Here is a 25822-nt window from a genome sequence, read left to right on the forward strand (position 1 = left end):
TTTATTGTGGTAATCTTAATCAGTGGGGGGGGGGGGAAGAGTGGATCATGGGGCAGAGAGAATCATGGGGCACAGTGATACACTTCAAATAACTCAAAAGAAATAGAACAAAAACAGTATGTATTGCTAACTATTTTACCATCACATCAAAGCCTATAACTCCCAAAAGAATTGCCAGAGTTATGCCATTTTTTAACATAACGGTCGAACATTTTTGACATGTTCGCCCGTCATCTATTTCATGCTGTACTGAGCGTGATATATACATCATAATTTACTCTAATTTGGTTGTGAGTTATACATGACTGTATGCCATCATAGGAAAAGGTCAAAGACTAAGTATGTTTCAAACTTTATGAAAAATTACCAGCTATGTGATGTAGGTCAATGTTTTGCAACCGTTGTATTTTCTTGCCGAATGTCGATGTTCAACCGTTATTTTCCTATAGGATTCTAATGAGCCATATTTTCAAAATTCTAGTAGGAAGTTGAAACTTTTACTCTAGCTCTTTGCTTCAAATGAGTAATATTGAACATTACAGAACATTGGAAATATCAATTTTAGTTGTGAAAAACCTCTATGTTATCATTTCGTGTTGGTTTACTGTGAATTTGCCCATATATATAAATATATGTATAAAGATATATTGATATATAAAGCTATATGTATGTATATATAGATACGGTATATATAGACACGGTATATGTGTACATAGATATCAATATATATCTTTATATATATATATATATATATATATATATATATATATATATATATATATATATATATATATATATATATAAAGATATATATTGATATCTATGTACACATATACCGTGTTGTACCACAAAGTCAGACTCGATATATATTTCTTACCATCATTAGTTACGTTGGTTATACCCTTACAGACCAGTTGCAGGGACTCGGTACAGAGTTCCTTAACTAAGCTCCACTGTTTAGAGTTACTCTCCAACAATTCACACAGACACATCACAGAGGAAAACAACAGTTCCTGTGAGATGTACTTTACAGCTGATTGCAAAAGTCTATTGAGTAGTTTTAGCGCCCTCTCCAAAGGCATCGTGGATGCCACTCTGCTGCCCTCTATGGCATTACATCCAAACGAAAGGCTCGGAAATATTAAATCTACGAGAAGTTCATCACATGACAAGACAGGTGGCTGCAGGATCGGAGAGTCAAAGAAAACAGATTCCTGTTGAATAAAAGAAAGTACCATTTAGTTTGCTAATAATTTAGTTACACCTGAATCTTCCGAACTGGCTAGACAGTTTAATGTTCTTATATAAAAGTATTTTGAAGCTCACAAAATTGACAGAAATCAATGAGAATTTGAATAAAAATTTTTGATTTATTCAGAATGTTCTTCACTCAGTCCAGATGATGAATCACAAAATTAATTTATTATTCAGTAAATCATGATTTCATAATTAAAAGCTTATGATATGGCATGAAAAAAATGGGGATTGGAAAAAAAGCAAATTAGGGCTTGCTATTGTGATACTAAAAAGTTATGATCGAAAAGAGTATTACTTGCTTTGTGGGAATCAAGTGATATGCCACCATTTATTCAGACATTATCAACCAATGGACATACAGCTAAAGGCTAAGACTGCTATGGACAACATCACACCCTCACCCTAACATACAGAGGAGAAAGACAGATGACGTATAGCGTTCACTGACACTGGTCAGTAGAATGCAGAAGAAATACTATCAATGTTAGAAAGGAAACAATTATCCTACACTCAGCTGGACAGATAGTTAGAGGAATCTTTTATATGACTGTGGTCATACATACATAGAACAAACTAACTCTTGTGTAGTCTCCAACAAACCATAACAGGGGTATGATTGTATCCAAGTTCTTTTTGTTGTCTTTAACAATTTGTTATGAACTTTTTTAAACATGAATGAAAAGAACCTTTCAAAAACCTGATTTAAAAAAAATTGTGTGTAGAATGTTAAACCAAACTGAGAGGAATCTATAGAAAAGGAAATAATAGTTGTACATTCACTTAAGGTTTTTGGAAAAATATAGAACAAGTTAGCACGCAAGATCATACAGTATCATCTGATGAAAGGAAGGCAGGAATCCAAACATGTCCAAAAATAAATATATAAATAAATAACATGGTAAAGGAAATAATAGTCGTTACTTCACTTTAAGGTTTGTGGAATAAAATAGATAAAAGCGAACAGCAAGGTCATACATATCATCTGATGAAAGGAAAACAGAAAACCAAGCATGTCCAAAAATAAATAAATAAATAAAATAACACGGTAAAGGAAATAATAGTCATAACTTTACTTAAGGTTCGTGGAATAATATAGATAGAGTGAACCGGGAAAGTCATACAAATCATCTGATGAAAGTTGAGCAGGGCGGGGGGGAAACAAAAATAACACCGTAAAGGAAACCCTGTTCAAATATAAACAGAAGGAAGTGTGAAACATCAACAAGATGTGAACGAGAGTTCATATTATTGAATAAAGGGAAAGAGGCAAAGGAGTATAGCATGTCAATGTGTCAACCTTACCCCATATTATCATCTTTCACATTCATTTCGGAGAGAATTAAAAATTTGCAGGAGGACCACATTTCCACTAGTGAACATCAGCAAGCCCCATTTTCCTTGACCTTTCCTCTGTCCCCCCCACCCCGGACCACCCCGGACCACCCCACCACCTTGTTTCCAATCACAATCTTTGCTGTCTCCACCCATCCGCAAGATCACCTATCCATATCCTACCTGACACAAGCACACCACAAAGTTGAATATGTTCAATTCTTCTGTTTTTGTCCAAGCCTCAGTCTGCAGATACTGGAACAAGACCGAAAAGAGCAGACCTTTTCCAATTCTTGACGGATGTGACTCTTTGAGCAGTGGCAAACTCTGTACGACCTATAGCAATAATATCAGAGGAAAATCAAACCAGTGGAATGGTTATAGAATATATTAAAGGAGTGTTAGCTCAGTGTTAGCTCAGTGGTTTTAAGCCGGTGCCTTTCAATCATAAGGTCCCCGGTTCGAGTCACTCCCAAATTAATATGTATGTCGTCCAGTAACAGAGTTGTTGACAATTAACAATTCATAATCATGGACGTTAAATATGGATGTAAGAGACTGACTTCGGTCAGCTTGCGGCTTTGATAAGCCAATGAGGCTTCTTCGCGAGTTCCTGCTTGCAGGAGGATCTAAAATACATACATACATGTATACATACATAAAAAGAAAGCCAGAAGGCTTAGTCATTTCTTTCCTAATACGTTCATACAAGCAATCACCAGATTGAAATAGCAATGGAGGAAAATGCTTCCCCAACAAATGCAGGCACACCCACATATGTCATCTGCATAGAATAGATTCCCTTCTGCCTCTGGCACTGAATTAAAAATGAATATAAAGATAATCAAGGGGAAAGTTGTGTACCTAATTGTGAGGTAGAAAAAGATGGTGCCCGTTGTATTTAAAGTTTTAGATGGCCACCAGTTCAAACATATCAGCATTTCTACCATAGTGTTTACTTCCAGTATGCCGGTTTGTGTCTATTAAATACAGGATATGACACTCAATGTTGTTTTCAACCGATATTCAGGTAATAAGTACTAGTAAATGTTTATTTAATAATTGTTGAGAAAACAAGCAATGCAGTTGTTTTTATTCAAACCACCTCCGCTAGAAATATAGCAATCAATTCAATGCTCGTAATGAAGTGAGCAACTTTATCATATTTAAAGATCTATTAAAAGTGTTCCATATGAAATGTACAGCCGGGGGGGGTGGCTATCATTTCAATGGTTGTATGAGAGCTCTAGATATAATGGACAATGACGTGAGCAACTTTCTCATATATTAAAGCTGTTCCATATTAAAGGCAGGGGGTGGCAATCATTTCAATACTCGTATGAGAGCTGTAGGTATAATGGACAATGTAGTGAGCAACTTTCTCATACATATTAATACTTTGAAATCATTTCAAAAAAAGCAAGGCAACTACAATCTGTACCAGAGGTATCATGGAACCAAGTGTCTGGTAGGTTGTGGGTTCAAGCCCTGGACAACTAAATTACAAAATTTTGGGTGTTTTGGTTTTGCATGCAGGAGAGCTATTCCCACCTGAGATGTTCTTCCACTTGTAGCCAAGTCTCAAAGGAACTAAAAATGTTAATTGGTTAATAATAATAATAATAAAAATTATTATTATTATTATTAAAATTATTATTAATGTCGTAAGTTATTTTAATTACGAATATTCAGTGGTCCATAGTCACATCCACCCAGTCCTGTCACGACATAAGGACAGCTTTTATGAGAGTGGCATTTACATACTTGATGACCCATGACTGTTTTTTTTTTTTTAAGTCTTGACCATTATTAAAGAGCACACCAGGTGATGCTTAAACTCAATCCTGATTGCTCAATACCCTGGAGGCTGCTAAATCTTAGTTTACCTCACATAACGTTTTCACAGCTTCCTGGTTCTGAGTCACGTGAAGAAGAGCTCTCTGTAATGTAGCTTCTGGTTTTTGTAAGATAAGAAAACCAACTTGAACAGCGAGCTAAAAGAAAGTCAGAAAATATTTACCTGTTTCATATGTGGTATTGAGAAGTGAAACAAAAAAAACATTTTTTGGAAATAATTACACTTTTTTTTTCTAGCAATATACAGGCAACAAATACAGGAAAGTATCTCATTTTGAGTATTTCACAAAAATTATGATATATATCTGTCTCCATTCAAATCATCTACTCTCCCTTAGATACCATCAACATGATTAAAGGTACATTAAAGGTCACATGAGGTCAATACATCAGAATAATACAAAGCCACCACTAAGAAAAACAACTACTTCATATCACAAAATTGTCCACTCAATTAAATCTCCCACCCTTATTCACTGTAATTTCCAAATGTTTCTCTAATAAGCAAAACCAAAACTGAGGTTGCACGACTCTCTTTATGCCAGCGTATCGCCTGTTGTTCACATAGTAGTTTTTCACCTGCAAATGTTAAATTGGCCAAGTAACTAACCTGAGAATTGTTAGAATTTGTAAGTCTGTTGAATGTCTGGTTCAAGCTGAGATCCCAGTCATCCAATGGTAATATCATATACTGTAGAGGTCACACCTCTCAGCTGAACACCAAAGCCATTCATGAATATGCAGGAACATGGGAAGAGGCAATTGACTCATACACCTCAAAGATAGCTGAAATAAACATTTAAAAAATAAATTAAAAGATAACAGTGTCTGAAAGAGGAGCTTCAAAGTTTCTGAGAAGAGATCCATGTTGTCACTAATTAATGGAGGAAGTCAACAACCCAGGCGTTAACAGTAAATGAGGAACTAAGGGAATCAAAAACTTCAAAGTTTCTGAGAAGGGATGTTGTCACTAATTAATGGAGGAAGTCAACAAACCAGGAATTAACAGTAAATAAGGAACTAAAAGAACAAAATTGCACAATATGGTATTTCCCGAGTTACATTGTAAAATTGCTCAAAATATTTACATTTTCAATGTCCATTTTATGATCGTTACAGAAGCGTGTCTGTCGGTCACATGTGGGAGAGTGAGGGAGTGTTTCAGCAGCCGGGGAGATTAACCATTGAGTTTGAAACCGTTAATAAACCGGAATACACAGTTCAGAAAAGAAAGAGCTCTGTGCTTCTTTTTTTCTTTTCTCTTTTATTTATTTCTTCATTTTTTAATGTTTTTTAATGCACAGGTCAGAATCTTTAGTGAGTTTCTTTGGTTGTTGTCAATTTACTTTTATAATCTGGACAGAAAATTACAAAAACAATCTAAACCCAAGGTGTGAAATATTCCAGTCTCTTTCCACTGGTTTTATCCATTTTTGTTCCTTCACCTTAAAATTCTAAAACTATTTTTTTCTCTTCAAGTTAAAGGTTTGCAGCAAGCTTACAATAGCAATTGTGTACCTTGCTCTGAACATAAATATGAATTTTCTTTGCCGCACCAAATTGAAGCCGTTTTGTACATTCTATTATGAAACATGACCAAAAACGATACAAAACTTGACTGCCTTTTAAGTCAACAGTTTGGGTTTAACTACCATGGAGTAGATAATCACACTCTCATTATGATTGCTAATTCATGAAACCAGTATTTTGCATATAAATTAGTCTCTGACTGTATCATAAACCCTACGTAGATTTACTCAATTTTTTAGGTTCCGAGTAGTCAAAAGTTCTAGGAACTCCCCCTATTTTAATTTCTTCCCATTTTAAAGTTATTTAGTGAGTCATTTGATTGATGATGACCCTGAGTCTTTCCTCAACACTTTAATACCCTGGAGACTGTAGTAGGAGCCAAGAGTGATATAAATAAAAGTCTATATATTTCAAATAATTTGAACTATTTAAGTACTCCAATATCCCAAGTTAAACTGTTCAACTATTACTCTGTCCATCAAAACTTGCTCTCATGATTCTCCAGTATATATATATATATATATATATATATATATATATATATATATATTGGAATATCACTGACAATCATTATCAAACTATTAAACTCAAAACAGTACTTGACATGATTGAGGCCTATAGAACCTAAATATGGGAAGTCCTTATAGGACATACTTAGAAAAGCAGCCGACTTCACAGGAAGTGGAAGGTATTCCAAGGGAGAGGATATTTACACAGTAATATTATTTGCAACAATGCATATATGGCAGGCAGGCATACTGTACATACTAAGGTCCTATTGACCTCACAGGGGGATACCAGTTAGTATAGTGTATTAACTATAAAGTTTAATATCTGACAGTGTTGGTATATATGTACTGACGTAGTGTCAATACTTTTATTCATTATTTAACAATTATCACAAAGTAACAATAGATCTGTGAAGTGACTATACTGCACACGGGTGAATTCCCAAAGAAGTTACTGAATTGGAATTTTATTGTTAGGAAAGTTTTATATGTAGGTACAGTAGTTTGTAGGGAAAGTTCAATTTATCTTGATTCAAGACCTGGTATTAAGAGACGAATGTGCAAAATAAATTGCACCTTTTTTTTCATCTAGCAATTTACAGGATACATAAAAAGTGAAAGCTTCACTAATTACTGTGTCCTGCACAACCTATTTTATAATCTGTTTTTGCCTCTTTAAATATTGAATGTCCTTGGCACTACTGTATATACTGTGCATAAAACACTTTATATGGTAATTTTCTTTGAAATACACTGTCGCCTATGTTCAGTCAAAGTAAACCACTGTACAGCATATATAATATATTTCATAATATTGTTTAGGACATATATAATATCTTATAATGCTGGACTCTGTGTAACCTTTGTACTGCATAGTGAGTACACAGACTTCAGGTCAGTTTATTTTACACTTTACCAGTAAGACTGTCAAGTGTGCATAGTTAACATGCAACAAAGCAATCGGTCTGGTAAATATTTAACAGTAGGAATCATACCTCCAATAAGAACCAATCCCAAATCTAATATTACCATTTTCCCAGAATCCTTCAGGATATGACTAACCACATGGGAAGAATTTCCCTGGCTGAAGCAAAGATAAGGGACCTTCTTTTAATACAATAATAAAATGCAGTTACTCAGTGAAGTTCAATTGGTCTCTGATTCATACACTGAACTTACAGGAATGTATATTAGATTATGTGCACCATAACATTTATTACACAGGCAGATAAATTACAACAACCCTAATTAATTTTTGAGTTATTGACTTTGCAATACACAGATACAAGTCTAGATGTCTACAAATAACAGAGTAGGCCCTATTAACTTGTTACCCATGTGCACCATTATCCCCCCATCATCCCCACCCTCCCCCATTCACACCACCACCCTCCCCCTGCTTCTGCTACAGGTAGAAAAACTCACTCCTGCAGTGTTATAACGCTCTGTATCAAAATGTGCATTACTAAACCCATAGTTTATTTCTCAGAATAAATCGACTAAATCACGTGGAATTTCAACGAAATGAATCCCGGATAGGTCAGGATTCCAAACATTTAATCGTCACTCATCCTCAATTTCTAAATTAAAGCACTTTCCATGTTTGGAACGACTGGTTCTTGTTGAAATTGATAGCCCATTAAAATCAGGTGAGATAATTCATTTGCATCATAATTATCCAGGTATATATATGAACTTTTTCAGTAAAAAGCAGGTACTGACTGTAATGTTATGTTATTATGTTTTGATTCAATGCTGTAGAAGTATCATAGATATTAAGAGCAGTAAAGATAACTTCCTGATGGGATACAAAAATAAGTTTCCTCCTGGGAAAGGAGGAAATCGAGACTGCCTTTGGAAAGAGGGAACAACCCTTTCAGAAAAAATCAATTGGAATTCATCTCGTTTGTAACCTTTGACATTTATAACCACATTTCATTGTTCCTTGTGTGATCCTGGTGAACTAAGGTAACAATGATTGTGCTTTCAGATTCAAATTATTTTCTCTCTTTTTACACAGTGGAGAGTGGTATCTCCAGCTTATGAGACTATGAAAGTGAAACAAAGAGTTCTTCTAAAAGTAACTAACAACTAATTCACTTGAGTTCCACTTCCTGTATATAGGTGACATACTGTTTGTACATCTGGAGCAAGAAAAACATTGGACCATATATTTTCCCTTTGTTTTTTTTATACTATGGTTTGCTTAATGCTGCTGTCTGACTCAAATTTGATGAAAATTTCAACGCTATAGTCGGTGGTAAAATCCAATGACAAAGTTGACTCAAAAGCTTCTTTAGTTGAAGTGTCATTTCAAGTAGTAATTACAGCAAAAATGATCAAACTTGCTGTTCCCGGTCGACTTAATGCTGAGGATTGAATCAAATTCATTAACAAAATACTCTCAATTCTCAAAGAAATGTCTAAGTTTGGTTAGTTGGAATCCTATTTTAATAAATAGTCATATGTTTGGAAGAATATTCAAATAGCTTTAGAGTAGCAAGTTAAAATTTGACTCAAACAGCAAAGTTTACTTTTGCAGTGTGGAGGGGGAGGGGTGGGTGGAGGGGACGGGTTGAGGGGAAGGGCTGAAGGGAATGGAGAATCATGGTAATTTGTATGGGTACTTATGGAGATGTATGCGGGTGCTGTTATTACTTACTTTCAGTAACCTTGGAAGAGCTTTTAACATCGACTGACCCCTGTGGAGAACCACTTCCAGAAGAGTCAGCAACATTCTATGAAGCAGAGAAGAATGGATCAAAACAAACAATAACGAAGAGAGATGCGGAGAAACGGAAATACTGCCGACATTTGATACAGCTGCACTTCCTAATTTCACTTTCAAAAGCATATCACTTTTACCTATGTAGAGTTGGTAGTATGGAATGAGTCAGACCAAAGTCTGTACCACTCGACCACAGTGATTCTGCTGGTGTGTGAATGCGTATTAACCGGCCTTGCACTGGCTCTGTGTCACAAGATCCGGGGTTTCGATTCCTACCTTCGCCTGATGAGTCCCAATACGACGAAACTGGTGGTGATGTGGAATTTTTCTGGTGTGTCGATCTGTATTTATATATATCTGTCATATGTACCACTTGCTACACATTCGTTTCTTAATTACGGCTTGGCTTGTAAAAAGTGTTAATTCTGTGTAAATTGTCAGATTCAAAGCACCAGGGGTGTACTCTGTACAATCATAACACTTGGGTAATTTACGCCCTCATTGACAGTATATACAAAGCCAGTTTATACGCATTAACACACCAGTAGAATCACTGTGGTCTAGTGGTACTGACTTCGGTCTGTGACACAAGATCCGGGGGTTCAATTCCTACCTACGCCTGATGAGTCCCAAAAGGATGAAACCGCTCGCAAAGTGGAATTTTTCTGGTGTGTTGATCTTTATTTATTTACTATATATGTCCACCGGACATACAGCACTCTGTGCCAAGATAGACGCCACCCGACCAAATATAAATCTATATATAAATTTATATTTTTCCAGCAGTATCAGTAACAAAGATTTTGAAATCATTGATATATTGGAAACGTAAAGGTGCTTAAAAATAATAACTTGATCTTTCTGTAAATTCATATAAACTTTCAACAATTACGTTCAATTACATTTCAACATTTTGCTTGCTCAAAAGACAAACTGATCATTTCATAACATCTCATGAAAACTACATTTTGCAGCAAAAAGTTGAATAAATTGCAGCAAACTTGTAGAAAAATATTTGAACATTTTAACAGCACCCTTATTTTTACCAATGTTGGTGAAGATAATTACAGAGTAAAAGTAAGTGGGCCTGACTTTTTGATCCTAGCAGGATCTTCTTCAGAAGCTGAATGACAAGTAACAGAAACTACAAGGGAAAAAATACAAGCATAGCATACAGATAGGTAAATGAGCAGGGTGACACAAAATAGATTGATATAAGAGGATTAGTTGACAAATAGTGGAGAGAACAAAGAAACCAACAGGGGGGAGAAAAGAGGTAGGAGATAAACTGTAGGACAAAGAGAAGATTAAGGGGAGAGGGTAGGGAATAAACTACAGAAGGACAAAGACAGGAAAGTGTGGAGAAAAGAGATGGCAGAGAGCTATGAGAAGAGGGGTAAACAGAGGGAGAACAAGGGGGGGGGGTGGAAGCAAAAGAAAGGTTAGTCATGTCTTTCCTGAATGTTGAGCCCATGAGGTTGAATGGTGCTAAGGCGTTGCATCCACAGCCTCTCTCTGCTGATAAGTACTAATGTACTGTAAGTCAGGGCGGCTACCTAAGGATTCAACCCCCTGTAGGGACATGTCAATAATGGTATGGTCGGGAGATAATAATTACAGATTATAAAAGAACAATATTTCTGCTAAACTTTAGGCTTCTCTTTTTTGATCAAACCTGTTATGAAAATGATATTATTTTGCTTCACTGGTTTGGTTTGCATGAAACAGTAAATACTTAAATTAACGTAAATGTAAACTAATGGAGCAGTGTTCAGTGTTATACATTTCATGGAGCATTTTTTTTTTACTTAAAACATCGGAACAATGTACTCCTATTAAAGGATTGGTTCAGTTGTCACACATGTTTATGTTATATGAAAGAGGACAATAAAAGAAACACAATGGTGAAAAACTGTTCAAATATCTTTTTCGGTTAAAGAGATATTCAAGTGTAAAGTTTTATCAGATTGTGTAGAAACTGCTGAAATCTGACTAGCTGTGATGTCACATCCTCACATTCCTGAAAAGTCTTTGTTTTTTCTCTCTAAATATTTTGTGAGATTTCATGACTTTCAACCAAAAGATATGTCAGGAGATCTCATATTTGTCAATGGAAGTATTTGAGATTAAACATCTGAAGAATTTTTGATTATATTATTTTCAAATGTGTTAAAAGTTGTAAAACATCGGAACAATGTACTCCTATTAAAGGATTGGTTCAGTTGTCACACATGTTTATGTTATATGAAAGAGGACAATAAAAGAAACACAATGGTGAAAAACTGTTCAAATATCTTTTTCGGTTAAAGAGATATTCAAGTGTAAAGTTTTATCAGATTGTGTAGAAACTGCTGAAATCTGACTAGCTGTGATGTCACATCCTCACATTCCTGAAAAGTCTTTGTTTTTTCTCTCTAAATATTTTGTGAGATTTCATGACTTTCAACCAAAAGATATGTCAGGAGATCTCATATTTGTCAATGGAAGTATTTGAGATTAAACATCTGAAGAATTTTTGATTATATTATTTTCAAATGTGTTAAAAGTTGTAAAACATCGGAACAATGTACTCCTATTAAAGGATTGGTTCAGTTGTCACACATGTTTATGTTATATGAAAGAGGACAATAAAAGAAACACAATGGTGAAAAACTGTTCAAATATCTTTTTCGGTTAAAGAGATATTCAAGTGTAAAGTTTTATCAGATTGTGTAGAAACTGCTGAAATATGACTAGCTGTGATGTCACATCCTCACATTCCTGAAAAGTCTTTGTTTTTTCTTTCTAAATATTTTGTGAGATTTCATGACTTTCAACCAAAAGATATGTCAGGAGATCTCATATTTGTCAATGGAAGTATTTGAGATTAAACATCTGAAGAATTTTTGATTATATTATTTTCAAATGTGTTAAAAGTTGTAAATAATTTTTAAAGAAATATATTCACAAATGTTAAGGAAGTAAGGATGTGACGTCACACCCTCACAGTAAGTCTTTCTACACCAGTCGTTTTCAAAGAAATTTTTATATCTTCAAAGTGTCATATCTCCTTAACAGAGCATGCTATCATGGTAGTTTCTTCACTGTTCTTTTTGTTTTTTTGTGCTCTTTCATACAAAATAGACATGTCAAACACCTGAACCAATCCTTTAATTTAAGAAAACATCACTAGAAATTTGGAGAACAAAAAAAAATTACAAGGCATTGTCCTTGAAGTGAACTTTGTACCTGCAATTCAGAAATAGATCTTCATTCCTCTCCAAGAAGAGTAACCACTTGGGATCTTCACTGATCTCCAAGAGATGATCTGAGGAGGATGAGGAGGATTAAATGTAAGTTGAAGATTACTGTATGGAACATGTATCCCCCTCCTGGAACTTATTTATTACAGCAAATATATTACAAATGAAGGAATAGCACAATGCAGGTAGTATCAACATCTACAGGACTACAGAAGATTAAAGAACTTAACCTTCAAGTGTTATTTTGAAGCGTACTGGTACTGCACCATACCAGTTCATTTAAGTAAGTAATATGGTTATGCAAGTTGTACTGTAGATACCTGTATGGAACATCCTGGAACTTATTTATTACAGCAAATATATTACAAATGAAGGAATAGCTCAATGTAGATAGTATCAATTGATATGTACAAGACCACAGAAGATTAAAGAACTGAACCTTCAAGTGTTATTTTGAAGCGTACCGGTACTGCGCAATGCCAGTTTATGTTAGTAAGTAATATGATTTACCTGGGCCTAAGATTTGCATGAAAATGTTTTATATCAGTTTGCACATCACACATTTTCACTATACAGGTATTCCAATGCAGTTGAGTTCTGTGTTTATATTTCACATGTGTCTTGCTCTCTGTATGGGTCTCCGTACCAGAACAGAGATAACTGATCAAGCTGGAAAGTTACCCTCAACGCTAGTCCAGTGTTGGTTACTTATTTCCTATTTGATCGACATCACCCTCTTACATACAGTTATTCCAGATAAACAGATTTCGCTTTATCTGGCCATGTAAAGCCAGATATAACTGGATATGTACTCAATCCAGACTAATGCAGATAAATATTGATCTGGCCATATAAAGCCAGATATAACTGGATAAACAGTCAATCCAGATATGCAGATAAAGTTCTATCTGCATGGCCCAGGTATGGATGCCATCAAATTTAACCAGATAAAATTGTATATGGGCCATACAAAACTTCATTTTATATCAAGTTATATCTGCCCAATTTTTTATCTGATCCAGGTAATGTATGTAAATAATGTATTATTTATATATTGCTGTGCAAGGTCTACGTACATTGATATAAGGCTTGTGGTTTCTATTTCACAGTATTTGCTGTAATCATCCCATGACAAAGACATTGATAACTAAAATTGACCTTTCAAGGAACTACCTGCTACCATATCAAATTGCACAGGGAATTTAAGGAAGAGCTTTCTGTGATATTAAGTTTCTTTTCCAGCATGCAAAGTACTATAGTTGTAGTACTTTATACTGTAGTGTGAATTAATGCCAGTTTTTCTTTTGTGAAGCAACTGGCCAAATGAGAGGTCAAATGGGGTTGTAAATACTGTACCTCAAATATGAAATTTGCTATTATGTTTATGACAAATGACTCTGTATTTGGTTAGGAATTGTGTGGGTTCCCAATTTGTTGCACTTGAGGTCTCATATAAAAGCTGGACATCAGGAAGTTAAATGTACGTGGTTAGAGAAGTACCGTACTTAAGTGTTAATTTACCGTCGCATATACAGTAGGCCTACTCTGTATGTATGCAACCATGAGTCGGACTGAAAAACATGAAATGGTTGAAATCAACGTTCTTTTGGGACACAATTTTTAGCAACTATTTTCTGAGATTGGTAGGCCATTAAAGCAAAAACAAATTCACATCTATTCATTGTTTGGCCAGACCTGATTGCCAATGGTGACTCAGGTCTCCATCAAGTACTGCTGATCACATCTAGAATCAGTGGTCATTCCAGTACAGCTCTCATAGAAATGGCAACTTTTTTTTAAAAGACAGAAATATTTTACAAAGCTGACGGATAGATAGATCTACAAATCACACCATCCCAAATTATTCCCAATAAACACCCAAAAACCAAACGTTTAGTGATTCCAATAGCCAAACATATTTTCATATTGTGGTAAACTAAATGTTAATATTTGTGAACTTTTGCATGCATACCAATGATCGAGGGATTATATCTATTGACTAATGCAGCAACATACAGTATATCCGAAGGTACCAGGAATCGGCAATGTTGTTGATGTGACAGAGTATAAAAACAAATGCATGAATGAATAATAATGAAATTTTATGATCTCATCTAAGATGTACTGTATCTATACACTTGCATTGTATTATCCAAGTTCATTGTTGAGATACCATGTTTACAAGCTGTTTTTGACAATTTTCCATTAAGCTCCAGCCACCATGATTATTAATGAGTTAAAAATCATTGGTGAAACAACATACATGAATATACTATGCCCACTCATTCATATTCATGAGATGGGAACCAGAAACAATAGCACACATCTACTCATGGTAGGTCATCTACCTACAAAGGATGTTTGTGGAGGTATCGTGTTTAAAAGCTGTTTTTGAAGATTTTTAATTAAGCCCCAGTCACTCATTACTATTAATGAGGTAAAATTTGTTGTTGAAAAGAGCACACATACTTACTATGCAATTACATGACAATACCAAGTATGAACTAAATCAGACATACATGTACAGTACGGTTGAAGATATACTGACATTTTCAGACTTTAACATGAATCCCCACCCACTCATTAATAAGCAGGATAGCCCCACCCATACAAGGGGGAATCACCTACTGACCCTGACCAATATATACACCAAGTATGACATCAATCACATATTTCTTTTTTGAGATACCGTGTTTACCAGCTAAGGCGTCACACGCAAACACAAATACACACACCCACACAAACACACACTGACTTGACTGCATAGGTTCTGATGGATGCAAAGCATTGGAACAGAAAAAAACCATGACCTATACAGAATTTACATAGTCTCATCATATTTGCAATATACAGTAGGGTTGGTTGACATAAAATTCAATATGATGCAAACGAAATGCAGTATTCACCCTCATATCCTTCTAATCTTTCATCTACCATATGGTAGAGATGTCCAGATAACTTCTCTTCATTTCTTGTCCGGCTTGGATTCTCTCTGCCTCTCAACACTGCAATTAGATCACCATGATTTTTCTCGCCCAGCAAAGCTCTGACGATTTCAGATAATTCTAAGAACAACTTGTTCATTTCCATTCCATCAATTTCATCGTTAATCTCACAAATGTTCTCTACTATTTCTTTTCCTCGGTCCGAAACTTTTGCCATTATCTGTAACAAACCTAACCAATCTTCGGAATAAGAACGGACATTCTCTCTGTTCAAGTATTTGTCTCCTAGACTTGAATAGTCAGAAATGAAAAAGCTATCTGACTAAAGATACTTCATAAGCCAGATCAGGAGATCCAATGAAAATGACAATTGCTTGAATAGGCAGAGCAAACTGTGCTGTTCATCTTCTATAATTGCACTGTGTTTAGTACTACTTCTGCAAAACATTCTATTCTCAAATATTTGATAAACATCTGTTTGTTCAAATCCTAACAGCTCTGGTGAATGATCAATGTATGTAGTACTACAATTTGAGGTCTTTGCCAAAATGTTCAAAGATGAATTCAAGTGTTTTAAAAGTATCTTGGTTGCATGTTGTCTGTGTTGGTCTTCCACTATTCCAATGAGTCGTTTCTCAATGATAAAGCTTAGGCCTTTGTAAATCTGTGTTGGCCATTGTGAGGTAACACTGTGTTCTCCTTTGATGTCTGCCATCTTGTAAGGTTGACAATTTTTTTTTCTGTAAAAGAAAGAGACAGTCTAGGCAATCCATGGAGGTCCTCAGCTCATCCCCAAAGTTACATGCATAAATCCATAATAGCCAAATGAACAATTTTCTATGACCTTTGACCTCAGACTGTAAGAATCATATATACCACATAGGCACAACAGCATGTGCATATGCATACACTCTCTATTGACAAGTTTGAATTCCATTATGCTTACATTTAACATGAAGCTCTGATCAAGCTGTCATTTAAGATCACTCAAAACTGCCCCCAAAACATTTTTTTGTTTTCTGTGCAAGAAGAACCCCGTAAAAAGGCTTCTGACTCTTCTAAATTTGCTAGCCCAATTTTCTCCTGGTTCTACAAAGTACAATGTCTCAAAGTTAAGACATTGTACTGTCTGTTATAATAATAAAAACATCATGGACGTGGGATTGATGGTGTGATGCGGCATTGCAGTAAAATCCTCAGGTACGGTTCAGTAAATCCCCAGGTACCGTGCAGAAACTTTAAGTGTAACTGGCTACAGTAGATAGCTGAATATATTCATCGTGATTCACCAGGGTTTCCCGCATTCTAGGCCCAGTGCTTGCTGTTTACATACACCGCATGGCACTGAATGATACAAACTGTGATCAACTTGTTATCAAAATGACAAGGAAGCTGGTTTGAACAGGTGTCTTTTTATTATGATTAATATTTGAAATATTTCTATTAAGATATCAAGAAAAAGGTCTCTTTCAATAAAGTCGTTTGTAAACACAGCCAAAACTTTGACAAAATGTTTTTTTCCCCCAAAAACAAAAATAATGAGTCAAAGGTTCTTCCCAACTGATTACTACAGTAACTTGTATCTTATTGGATTGTCTGACTTTTGTGTGGGTGACCGTCTGATGTGCACGTGGCCGCTGTGTTTGCCAAGACTACAGTTTAAATAAACTCCCTTGTGGTTGGAATGAAGTGGCAGTTGAGACCACTCTCGCTATATCATTCTCTCTACTTAGTATCAATATACTGTAGTGGGTAGTCTCCATATATCGATATATATAGTTGGTATTTAGCTGTTCGAAATATATCGTTTTGTTCGGTAAAGAATATCGGTGTGTACAGGTATATGCAGTAATAGTTCCAGCATGTACAGTACTACCACAGGGCTTTGTGCCGTGTCTGCCATGGTTACTAACGGAATATAGGTTGTAGAACTTAAGGGAAACTAGGTGATTCTTATCATTGCTTAGTAGAACGAGAATGGACAGAGTGAAGAATATTTTTGCCTAAATATTGGCATAGAATTTGAACAAAACATCACTCAAATAAGTGTATTGATATTTAGTGGAATATATAGGCAAGTCAGCTTTATATTTAAGCTATGGTTCTATATTTTAATTGGTATTTTCTACTTATATTTTTTTCTATATTGTCAGAATATGATATCGTTGATATGACTACAATTGCAATACCAACTTTTATCGATAATATTGATATATTGTACTGACTTACCTTAATTTACACCACCATACCATCTTCCCTCCATCGCCCCCCCCCCCCACCACTAACACACTTTTCCTTTAAACTGAACAGATTTATGTCAATTTCCAAAAAAGTTCACATGCAAATTAATGAATCAAAATCCATGGTTTGAATGCAACTTTTGCAAAATTTTGTTAGTATTCAGTTTACTTTTGTGGCAGATTTGGTACTAGACTTCCAGGCTGGTTTTGCAAGTCATCAGTTTTGTCTATACCGTCTTGCCTGGTAACTATCATGCCGTATCGGGCAGGTCCAAGCTATTGTATCCCTAGAAGCCAAATTTCAAACTTTACTGAAGCACCCTAAATGTGGTGTCATGTTAATGCTGAATTATTGAAGTTTCAGATTTTCATAATTTTTTTGCCTATTCGAACAATTACAGCCAGCTAATTTGCATAAATTCAAATTGCAGTGTGACGTACGGGACATTTGGAATCCTATTTCCCTGCCAGCAATATGAACTAATTGAATATAAGTTATGTGGGACATGATACACCCTTCCTTCCAATAATTTTGACATATTATGTTTGGGGGTTCATCAATTAAATATGCTAATTAGCTAGTGTCCAAATACTGATGTCCCGTACGTCACAATTTTCAGCACTTTTTTTGAAGTTTTGATACGGAGGAACAATTTTTTTTGTGATATTCTATAAATTTCTAATTAAGAACATTGCTCAACAAAATCCATCCCCAAAAAATTGAAATAATTTTCACTGCAAATCTAATTATCAAATTTAAAAATGTGACGTACAGGACAAAATGTGACGAATGGGACATAGTGTGGTGGAAACCCTGTATTTATACATAATAAACATGCATGGGCTCCAATGGGGAACTCTACTGGAAACCTTCCAATGCTTACAAGTTTATTTTGTTAAAAGCTGGTAGTTGCAACTTATAATCCCTGCATGCCTGAAGAGCACATCATGGCACCAAATAAACTATTGACTGATGACCACCAACAAACAGCCCAGGTGTTGTTCAATAAACTATCGGGAAGTCAATTGTGTGTGTGTGTGGGATACAGAATCATCTACAATGCTATTCAACATTGACATTGAATGAGGACAACTTCAAGAATGTTGAGTTTGCATTTCAACATTTCGTAGGCCTATTGTGAAGTGTGACTATCATGACTGTGCAACAATGTTCTTGTGTCCTGAACTTAGATAGTAGACATTGAGATTTTTAGTTACAAGTGTAGAGTTTCACTTGCCCAATTTTTGCAGAGGACAATCACTCATGAGTTTGTTCAATAACCAGTATTAGGTCTAAAGAGTTTTCTTTGTTGTACTAGTTTCATAGATGGACATTACGTGGCATTACTGTGGACATTTTGGTATATTTTGAATGGGATGGATCATATTTCAACTTCAGGGTCATTAGTGGGGAGTATGATGCAGTGTTGTACAGTATATACCAAAACAGTTTTGCACCAAAACTTTGCATCTTGAATCATTTGTGGTCTAACAAAGCTAGAATTGATGTTTGACTTTTGGTCTGGTAACCAGTATTATGTCTATAGAGTTTTCTTTGTTACAAGTTTCATAGATGGACATTACGTGGACGTTACTGTGGACATTTTGGTATGTTTTGAATGGGATGGATCATATTTCAACTTCAGGGTCAATAGTGGGGAGTATGATACAGTCTTGTACAGTATATATATACCAAAACAGTTTTGCACCAAAACTTTGCATCTTGAATCATTTGTGGTCTAACAAAGCTAGAATTGATGTTATGAGTATTTGATATATGTGTAGAGTAGATTAATACTTTACGCATTCCATGTTTTATGTGGAATGATCTCACAAGTACAGTCACTGCTCTTTTACGTACCCCAGAAAGAAGGAAATATGGCATGAAATTACCAATGACATTGTTTTGGCATATCCAAATTAATGTTTTTATGTAGAAATCAGCTTGTTATGATATATTCAGGAATAAAAATATGAGTTTTCATAGTAAATTTGTATATGGACAAATTGTCCCGTACGTCATATGTCCCGTACGTCACAGGACAATTTTCATTTGTGTAACCACTGTACTGGAATGGCTTCATATTTTTTTCTATATATGTTATAGCTTAGCCCTTGGGAGGTTAGGCTATTCACTAGTTATAACAGCTTGATCACTGCCCTCCTGATTTCAGAGGGGTTTCAGCTTTGCTCTTTAGTAAAAAAAAAAAAATTCTCTGGTCCCGTACGTCACACTGTACATAAATTAAGATGGGACCTAATTAAAGCAAGTGTAGGAAATCTTCATGAGTTTGTAGTAAAGTAGCAGCAATAAAATATATGAAAACCTGAAAAAGTTTCTGGAAAATAGATTTTTTATAACTTTTAGACACATTTAAGTCTCTGAAATGTCCCGTACGTCACAGTGCAAATAGCTTGGACCTGCCCTATCATGCCTGGTCGCTGCAAAATGCAGTCAATTTTTCCAAAGCATATTTTCTTCCAACCTTAGGCCTAGGCCAAAAGCATAAATGCATATTTCAATTACAGAACCCGGAAATTTTAAATACTTCTCTGACCTGCTTTAACAGGTTTTCATCTTCATTTTTTTTTCTTCTGAATTAAATTTGTAGTATCTATCCTATCGTAGCGTTAGGTTACTTATGACCCAGCGGCCTAGGCTATGCCAAATTTATTACTGGGACTTTGATTAATCTAGCATGGGTACACACACATTTACACGGTCCTAGTTGTGCGAAAAAAGGAAAACACTCAAACTACATTCGATTTACTGTTAAGAAAAATCACAGGTAACCGTAAATTAGGCTAATTATTGGCCTGGAATAGATCGCAAATATTATACCTTCAGCTGACTATTTGGAAAAACTACTGATTCACTTTCTGTTTGCACCACCACCCGTACGTTTCTGATGGCTGGGTGTAGTAAGCTAATAGTACTACCTATACCGATAATCTTGGACCACAAAGTATTTAGGTTACCTAGTAAGTTGCTATAGCCATGTGGTAAATAAGGCAACGATGAATTGGAGTAATGGTAACTAGAAATATTGTTTCGATAGGTGATAAAGGCGAGGAGATGGATAGGGCGGCGGGGGGGGGGGGGGGGATTTGTTCGGAAGATAATATTATGAGTACTTATTTTAAATCTCATTTCGTTGGTTTGTTAGAAGGAAGGAGGGAAAGAAAGTTTGCATTTGTCTAGGTCCTAGCTACAGTACGATGGTGGAAACATGAAAGTGCTATTTGTCGGAGTTTCATGCAATTTCGAAAGATCAGAAGTTAATTAAACTTGTTTATTGAAGAGATAGGAATATAGACCGAGGGCCGATGATGGAGGAGGAGGAGGAGGAGGAGGAGGAGGAGGAGGAGGAGGAGGAGGAGGAGGAGGAGGAGGAGGAGGAGGAGGAGGAGATAAGATTAAGTTTTTTTTAAGCAGTGGAAGCAGTTCTTCGTTATTTTGGGTTTGCTAATGATATTCCACAGGTACCGAAATGTCGGCACACAAAATGTAGTTAATGACCTTGACTATAGATATTGTCCCGTTTCATTTAAAATAATGAAGGAAAAGAACGACATTCTGATTTGTTTTCTTAATTGGGACGGGATGAATTAGCACGGGAGACGAAATGCTATGAATTAAAATATTTTCATTTTTTATGTTTCCAAGAAAATTCCATATCATTAGCCTGTAATTTATTCCAATATTTTCACCATGATGCAGTATTTAATTAAAGCAAAACTCATTGGATATTGACATGCCGAAGGGGCACTCTTAAAAGCCTTGTCCCTAGGCCCCACCAAGTTAATTCTGGCGAAATGGTGTAACTTGAACGGGTGTAAACGTAAGAGGAATTCGGGAGGGGTGGGAGTGCGGTCCACTTTCTAACCTCTCCAATGCACCCGAATGTTGCAAAATGTCATTGGATCAGGTAGTCGTCTTGTGATCGTAACAATCTTTTACAGATCGTTAGAGAAACAAATCTCAGCTTGAAAAAGTCAGAAATCGAAAAATTTGCCAGAATTTGTTGCGATCAGTGGGTGAGCAAGATTCGTTTTTGCATGCATTAATGTGCACGTCATTTGTGCTGTGAAGGTAAGTTACCCTTGCTTATCCCCCCCCCCCCCGGGCGCGAATATTTTTTTCCCAAACTGAAATGACGCTGAAATTATTTCCTCGATTCTGATTGGCTCTCAGCGAGCCAATAGGTTTCCGTATAAGTTTCCGTACGGATAGGTTATAAGGATATATACAACCATGGTCTGTTTTACCTCCATGATACAACTAGTTAAAGGTGGGATCGCTCGTAATTTCCTCGTAAATTCTGTCCTTCACGCCACCCGATTCAAAAATAATATCAATACTACCCTCTACCGGTTCGTCGCTGTTGTCTCGTAATATCTTAGCAATCCCGTATTTACGGCTAGTAAGCAATAAACGGGTTTGGTTACCTGAAGCGGTGGCCTTGGCGAAATTCCTGCATAGATTCTTGCAATTGTCTGTGGCAGTGTCAGCAGTGGCGTAGCTAGGATTTTTTTAGTGGGGGGGGGGGCCATGGGGGGCTGTTCTTTCTTGTGGGGGGCCGGAGGTTACTATCTAAGCGGAGCGCCACCTTGGTTGGCGCGGAGCGTACAGAGAAAATTTGAGATTTCAGCACCCCCCAGATCGCAGGAGATGGCACCTGTGAGGCAAAATAGCAACCAAAAAGATGTGCAACTTTGGTGACAGTAACGCAAAAAAAGTTTTTTCTCTTTCATGCTGACTGGCCTTGCCAACTCAGCCAGACTTTTAACTTGAGGGAAGTTGGCATCATTTGTCGTTTCAAGGTGTCAAGGCCTTTCTCCCAACTCAAACCCCTGTGGGCTACCGGTAGGCTTGCAGGATATGCCCACATGTTGACTTAAATAGCATTAGAGGAAGGGGATGGAAGACTAACACGCATCGATGTTTCGGTAATGGTCCACATTGGTGGCTCGGTGCTTATTAGGCCATTTATTGGGTTTCTTGAGGCAGCTGTCATCAGAATCTGGGTTTTTGTGCCAATCGATGACCGATAACATGTATTGGTACTGTATGTAAATTTCTTCTTCATATATCTAGCAACACTCTAAAAACAAATGAGTGGATTTCATTCCATTGGAGTGATCACTCGGCGCACTTCAAATTAAGAGTGAAATTTAACTCTATTGGAGTTAACCCTCACTCCTAATATGAGTGAATATAACTCTATTAGGAGTTAAGATTTACTCCAATGGAGTGGAAATTCACTCTTATACCGGAATATGCTCAGTGATCACTCCCATGGAGTGAAATTCAACTATGTTTTTATCAGTACAGTGCATATCATCATAGACGTACGTACGTACTACGTACGTTCGTATATCAGACGCACTCGATACCTACGATACGATACGGTCCTGGAGAAACAATTTCCACTCATCTTTTTTTAAGGCGATACAGTAGTGAGTAGTGAACAGACACAGCCGCATGTTTGCAGGAATTTCAGAATTCCCAATATTTTATATCTCTACCAGTAGTGGAAAATCATGTTTCGACAGTTTCGTGGCAATAAAAAAGTTGTTTTGTGGAATATTCAATGACATATCAGGGGCGGATGCAGGATTTGTGACAGGGGGGGGGGTATGACTGGTCCAGCCGCGCCTGAACGTAAGACTATCTAAGCGGAGCGCCATCATCGGTTGGCGCGGAGCGTACAAGAAAATTTTTGGCTTTACAAACCCCCAGATGGCCGGAAACGGCACTTCCCGAGTATTCTAAGCTGCATGTACCTCAGCATGAAAATATGGATCTCATGTCTGCAATTTTTCAATTGATGAGAAAAAAACAATCTATGAAATATGGTATTACATATCAGATGAGTTGAGATGATACAAAAATCATAATGCCTTTAGCCCCCAATCCCCTCCCGTTCCGTCACCACTGTTTGATGCAGGGCCGGATCCAGGATTCTGGAAGGGTGAGGGGTTTGCTCATGAAAAATTTGTTAGCGCATCCTAGCAGCCTACTGCTCTGTAACCTCACCGCCCAAGAAAAATCGAACACCACCTCAATTTTGAAACTTTTCGGTCTGAAAATTGAGATTTTTAGGCATTTTTGGCACGTGTAGCACGCGTGCACACTATAGTTCATTTGACGGAAAAGACACACCTGGATGACTTGTGAGGATAACCGCTTTTCTGACGTCCTACATGTTTAAAATTGGCGTTTAATTTAATTATTTTTTCTCTCTCTTTTTTTTCTCTTTTTTTTTGGGCCAAGAGCAGGGGGGGTCCGGACCCCCTGGACCCCCCTGGATCCGCGCCTGCATATATTCATTTGACTCGAGGCAATATATGAATACCTGATACCTCGGCTCAGTACAAACGGAGCCAATCTTTTGATAGATTGTTGCGCTAGGTGGAAGCACTTGAACATATATATTTTCAGCAGATATCGATATCGCGCAGCACAACAAGGTTCGTGGTATATGGTCGCAATTGTCTCATCGACCATTGTCATGCCATGCTGTGTGACCATTCTCATGATTACTACAGATATTGTATTTTCTTATTCTGCCAGATGCAGACGAGAAAATTGTGTAACTCTATTTCCCAAATTATTGAACAAAAAATATTAGTGAATCGCACTTATTTTTTTATTATTATTATTATTTTTTACAACATTTTTTTTACCCCATTCCCAGTGGGGGGGCCAGTGGGGGGGCCAGCCGATTTCATGGGGGGGCCTCGGCCCCCCAGGCCCCCCGTAGCTACGCCACTGAGTGTCAGTACAGGGAGTTGTTATGGAACAACTCCCTGGTCAGAATAGTAACATGGAGCTATAGGTAGTAGCCTATGCGGTAAATTATTACGCCGCGTTTTCGTGTGTGTTGTGTGATAAAAAAACTCTGGTTTGTTTTACGTTCAGAACTTTTCACAACTAGTGGGCTGTACAGTATAGGTGTAATAGTTTGACCAGGCAGCTGCTACTCCAACAGGTCCCTGCTTTTAATCTTTTAGGCCTACATGGTGAGCAGTCGAAGTCCGAACTGTTCGGATGCCCTGGTTTCGTAGTTGATTCACTGATTTGGTTAGTAAGTTAGTTAGTTTAGCAAGTCAAAAGACACAGACATCTCGTCAAATGATTTTTTTTGTACACTCACTGGCTGGCAAACACTGGCTCGCGTCTTCATGGCTACTGCATATTCGACAAGGCCTATCATGATTCATTGACTGAATACATTTTTAATTTATGATTATAAAACTAAAAGTATCGCAACTCCGAATGTACACAAACACCTCGTACATATGTACATCGGCTACACGTATACAATTACAAATGTACTGTGTTTTATTGTGTTGTATACTATACACAGTACAATAGGCTACATCACATGTGTTGTGTAGAGCGGAGTCAAGCGAGTAAACAAACGATCGAGGACTGCCTATAATGAGCGCAGTAGTTGGGAATAGTTGTTTTATTGAGTTAAGAAAACTATATACTTTCGTTTATATATACCTACAAATATTTCTGGAAAGTTGCTAATGTGAATATCTTGAATTTGTTCGTGTTGATCATACTGATATCGACAGAGTATATGGAGAGATCCATGTAGAATACCAAATAATTTCATCGTCAGTTCAGTTTGGGAAATAAATATCCCCTCAATAGGCCATCGATAGGTTAATACGTACTTCCATGATATAACACCCCCCCCCCCCCAGATAAACTAAAAAGAAGGCGAAATTGTGAGGAAGTAGTTTCCATTTTTAGAAATTTGAGATCAAAACTTAACATTCCAACGTCCTATTACGGGACCACCGGCCGGACGTAGCATCTACCAAACTAAAATTCTTCTTGGAGATTCCCCCTAACCACACCGATTAATAATTGTCATTCCCTTCAAATTTCGAGTCTTCCGCAGATGGTGGGTGTGTGTGGGGAGGGGGCACATGCTAACACTGTTGCCTCACTTAAGTTCCTTCTGGCTATTTGAGGGTCGTACATTTTCTGCTGGGGTTGTTTGAACGAAAGTTTATTGCTTTGGTCTTGTCGGGTCTTAATCTCAGTTCAATGTGCAATGAAGGCCGGATTTCCTGCAGGGTGTTAGTATTGCTGTGTGACTTTACACTTTGTAACACCGCTTTGTGTACAAAACCCAGGCTTGACGTATGTACGGAAGAG

The 25822-nt window shown here is 36.7% G+C and overlaps 2 protein-coding genes across 6 annotated transcripts in view; one reads left to right on the forward strand and one right to left on the reverse strand.

Annotated features, from left to right (window-relative positions):
• LOC139983124 (gem-associated protein 4-like) overlaps nt 1-20619 on the reverse strand; it is a 182073-nt gene extending 161454 nt beyond the window's left edge. The window contains exons 1-8 of one of the 4 annotated variants that reach the window (XR_011798514.1): nt 20483-20619; nt 15362-16140; nt 12442-12520; nt 9148-9223; nt 5057-5232; nt 4476-4583; nt 2773-2925; nt 120-1214 (exon numbers count right to left, since the gene is read on the reverse strand). Coding sequence is in view for 1 of the 4 variants with exons in the window: in XM_071996495.1 (XP_071852596.1) it covers nt 878-1214; nt 2773-2925; nt 4476-4583; nt 5057-5134 (676 nt within the window). In the remaining 3 variants the exon portion in view is untranslated. The other 3 variants (XM_071996495.1, XR_011798517.1, XR_011798515.1) reach the window with 3 other exon arrangements.
• LOC139982778 (receptor-type tyrosine-protein phosphatase mu-like) overlaps nt 1-25822 on the forward strand; it is a 138023-nt gene that overhangs the window by 54822 nt on the left and 57379 nt on the right. The window lies entirely within an intron of this gene.

This window comes from Apostichopus japonicus, chromosome 2 (genome assembly GCF_037975245.1).
Source record: "Apostichopus japonicus isolate 1M-3 chromosome 2, ASM3797524v1, whole genome shotgun sequence".
Lineage (NCBI taxonomy): Eukaryota > Metazoa > Echinodermata > Holothuroidea > Aspidochirotida > Stichopodidae > Apostichopus > Apostichopus japonicus.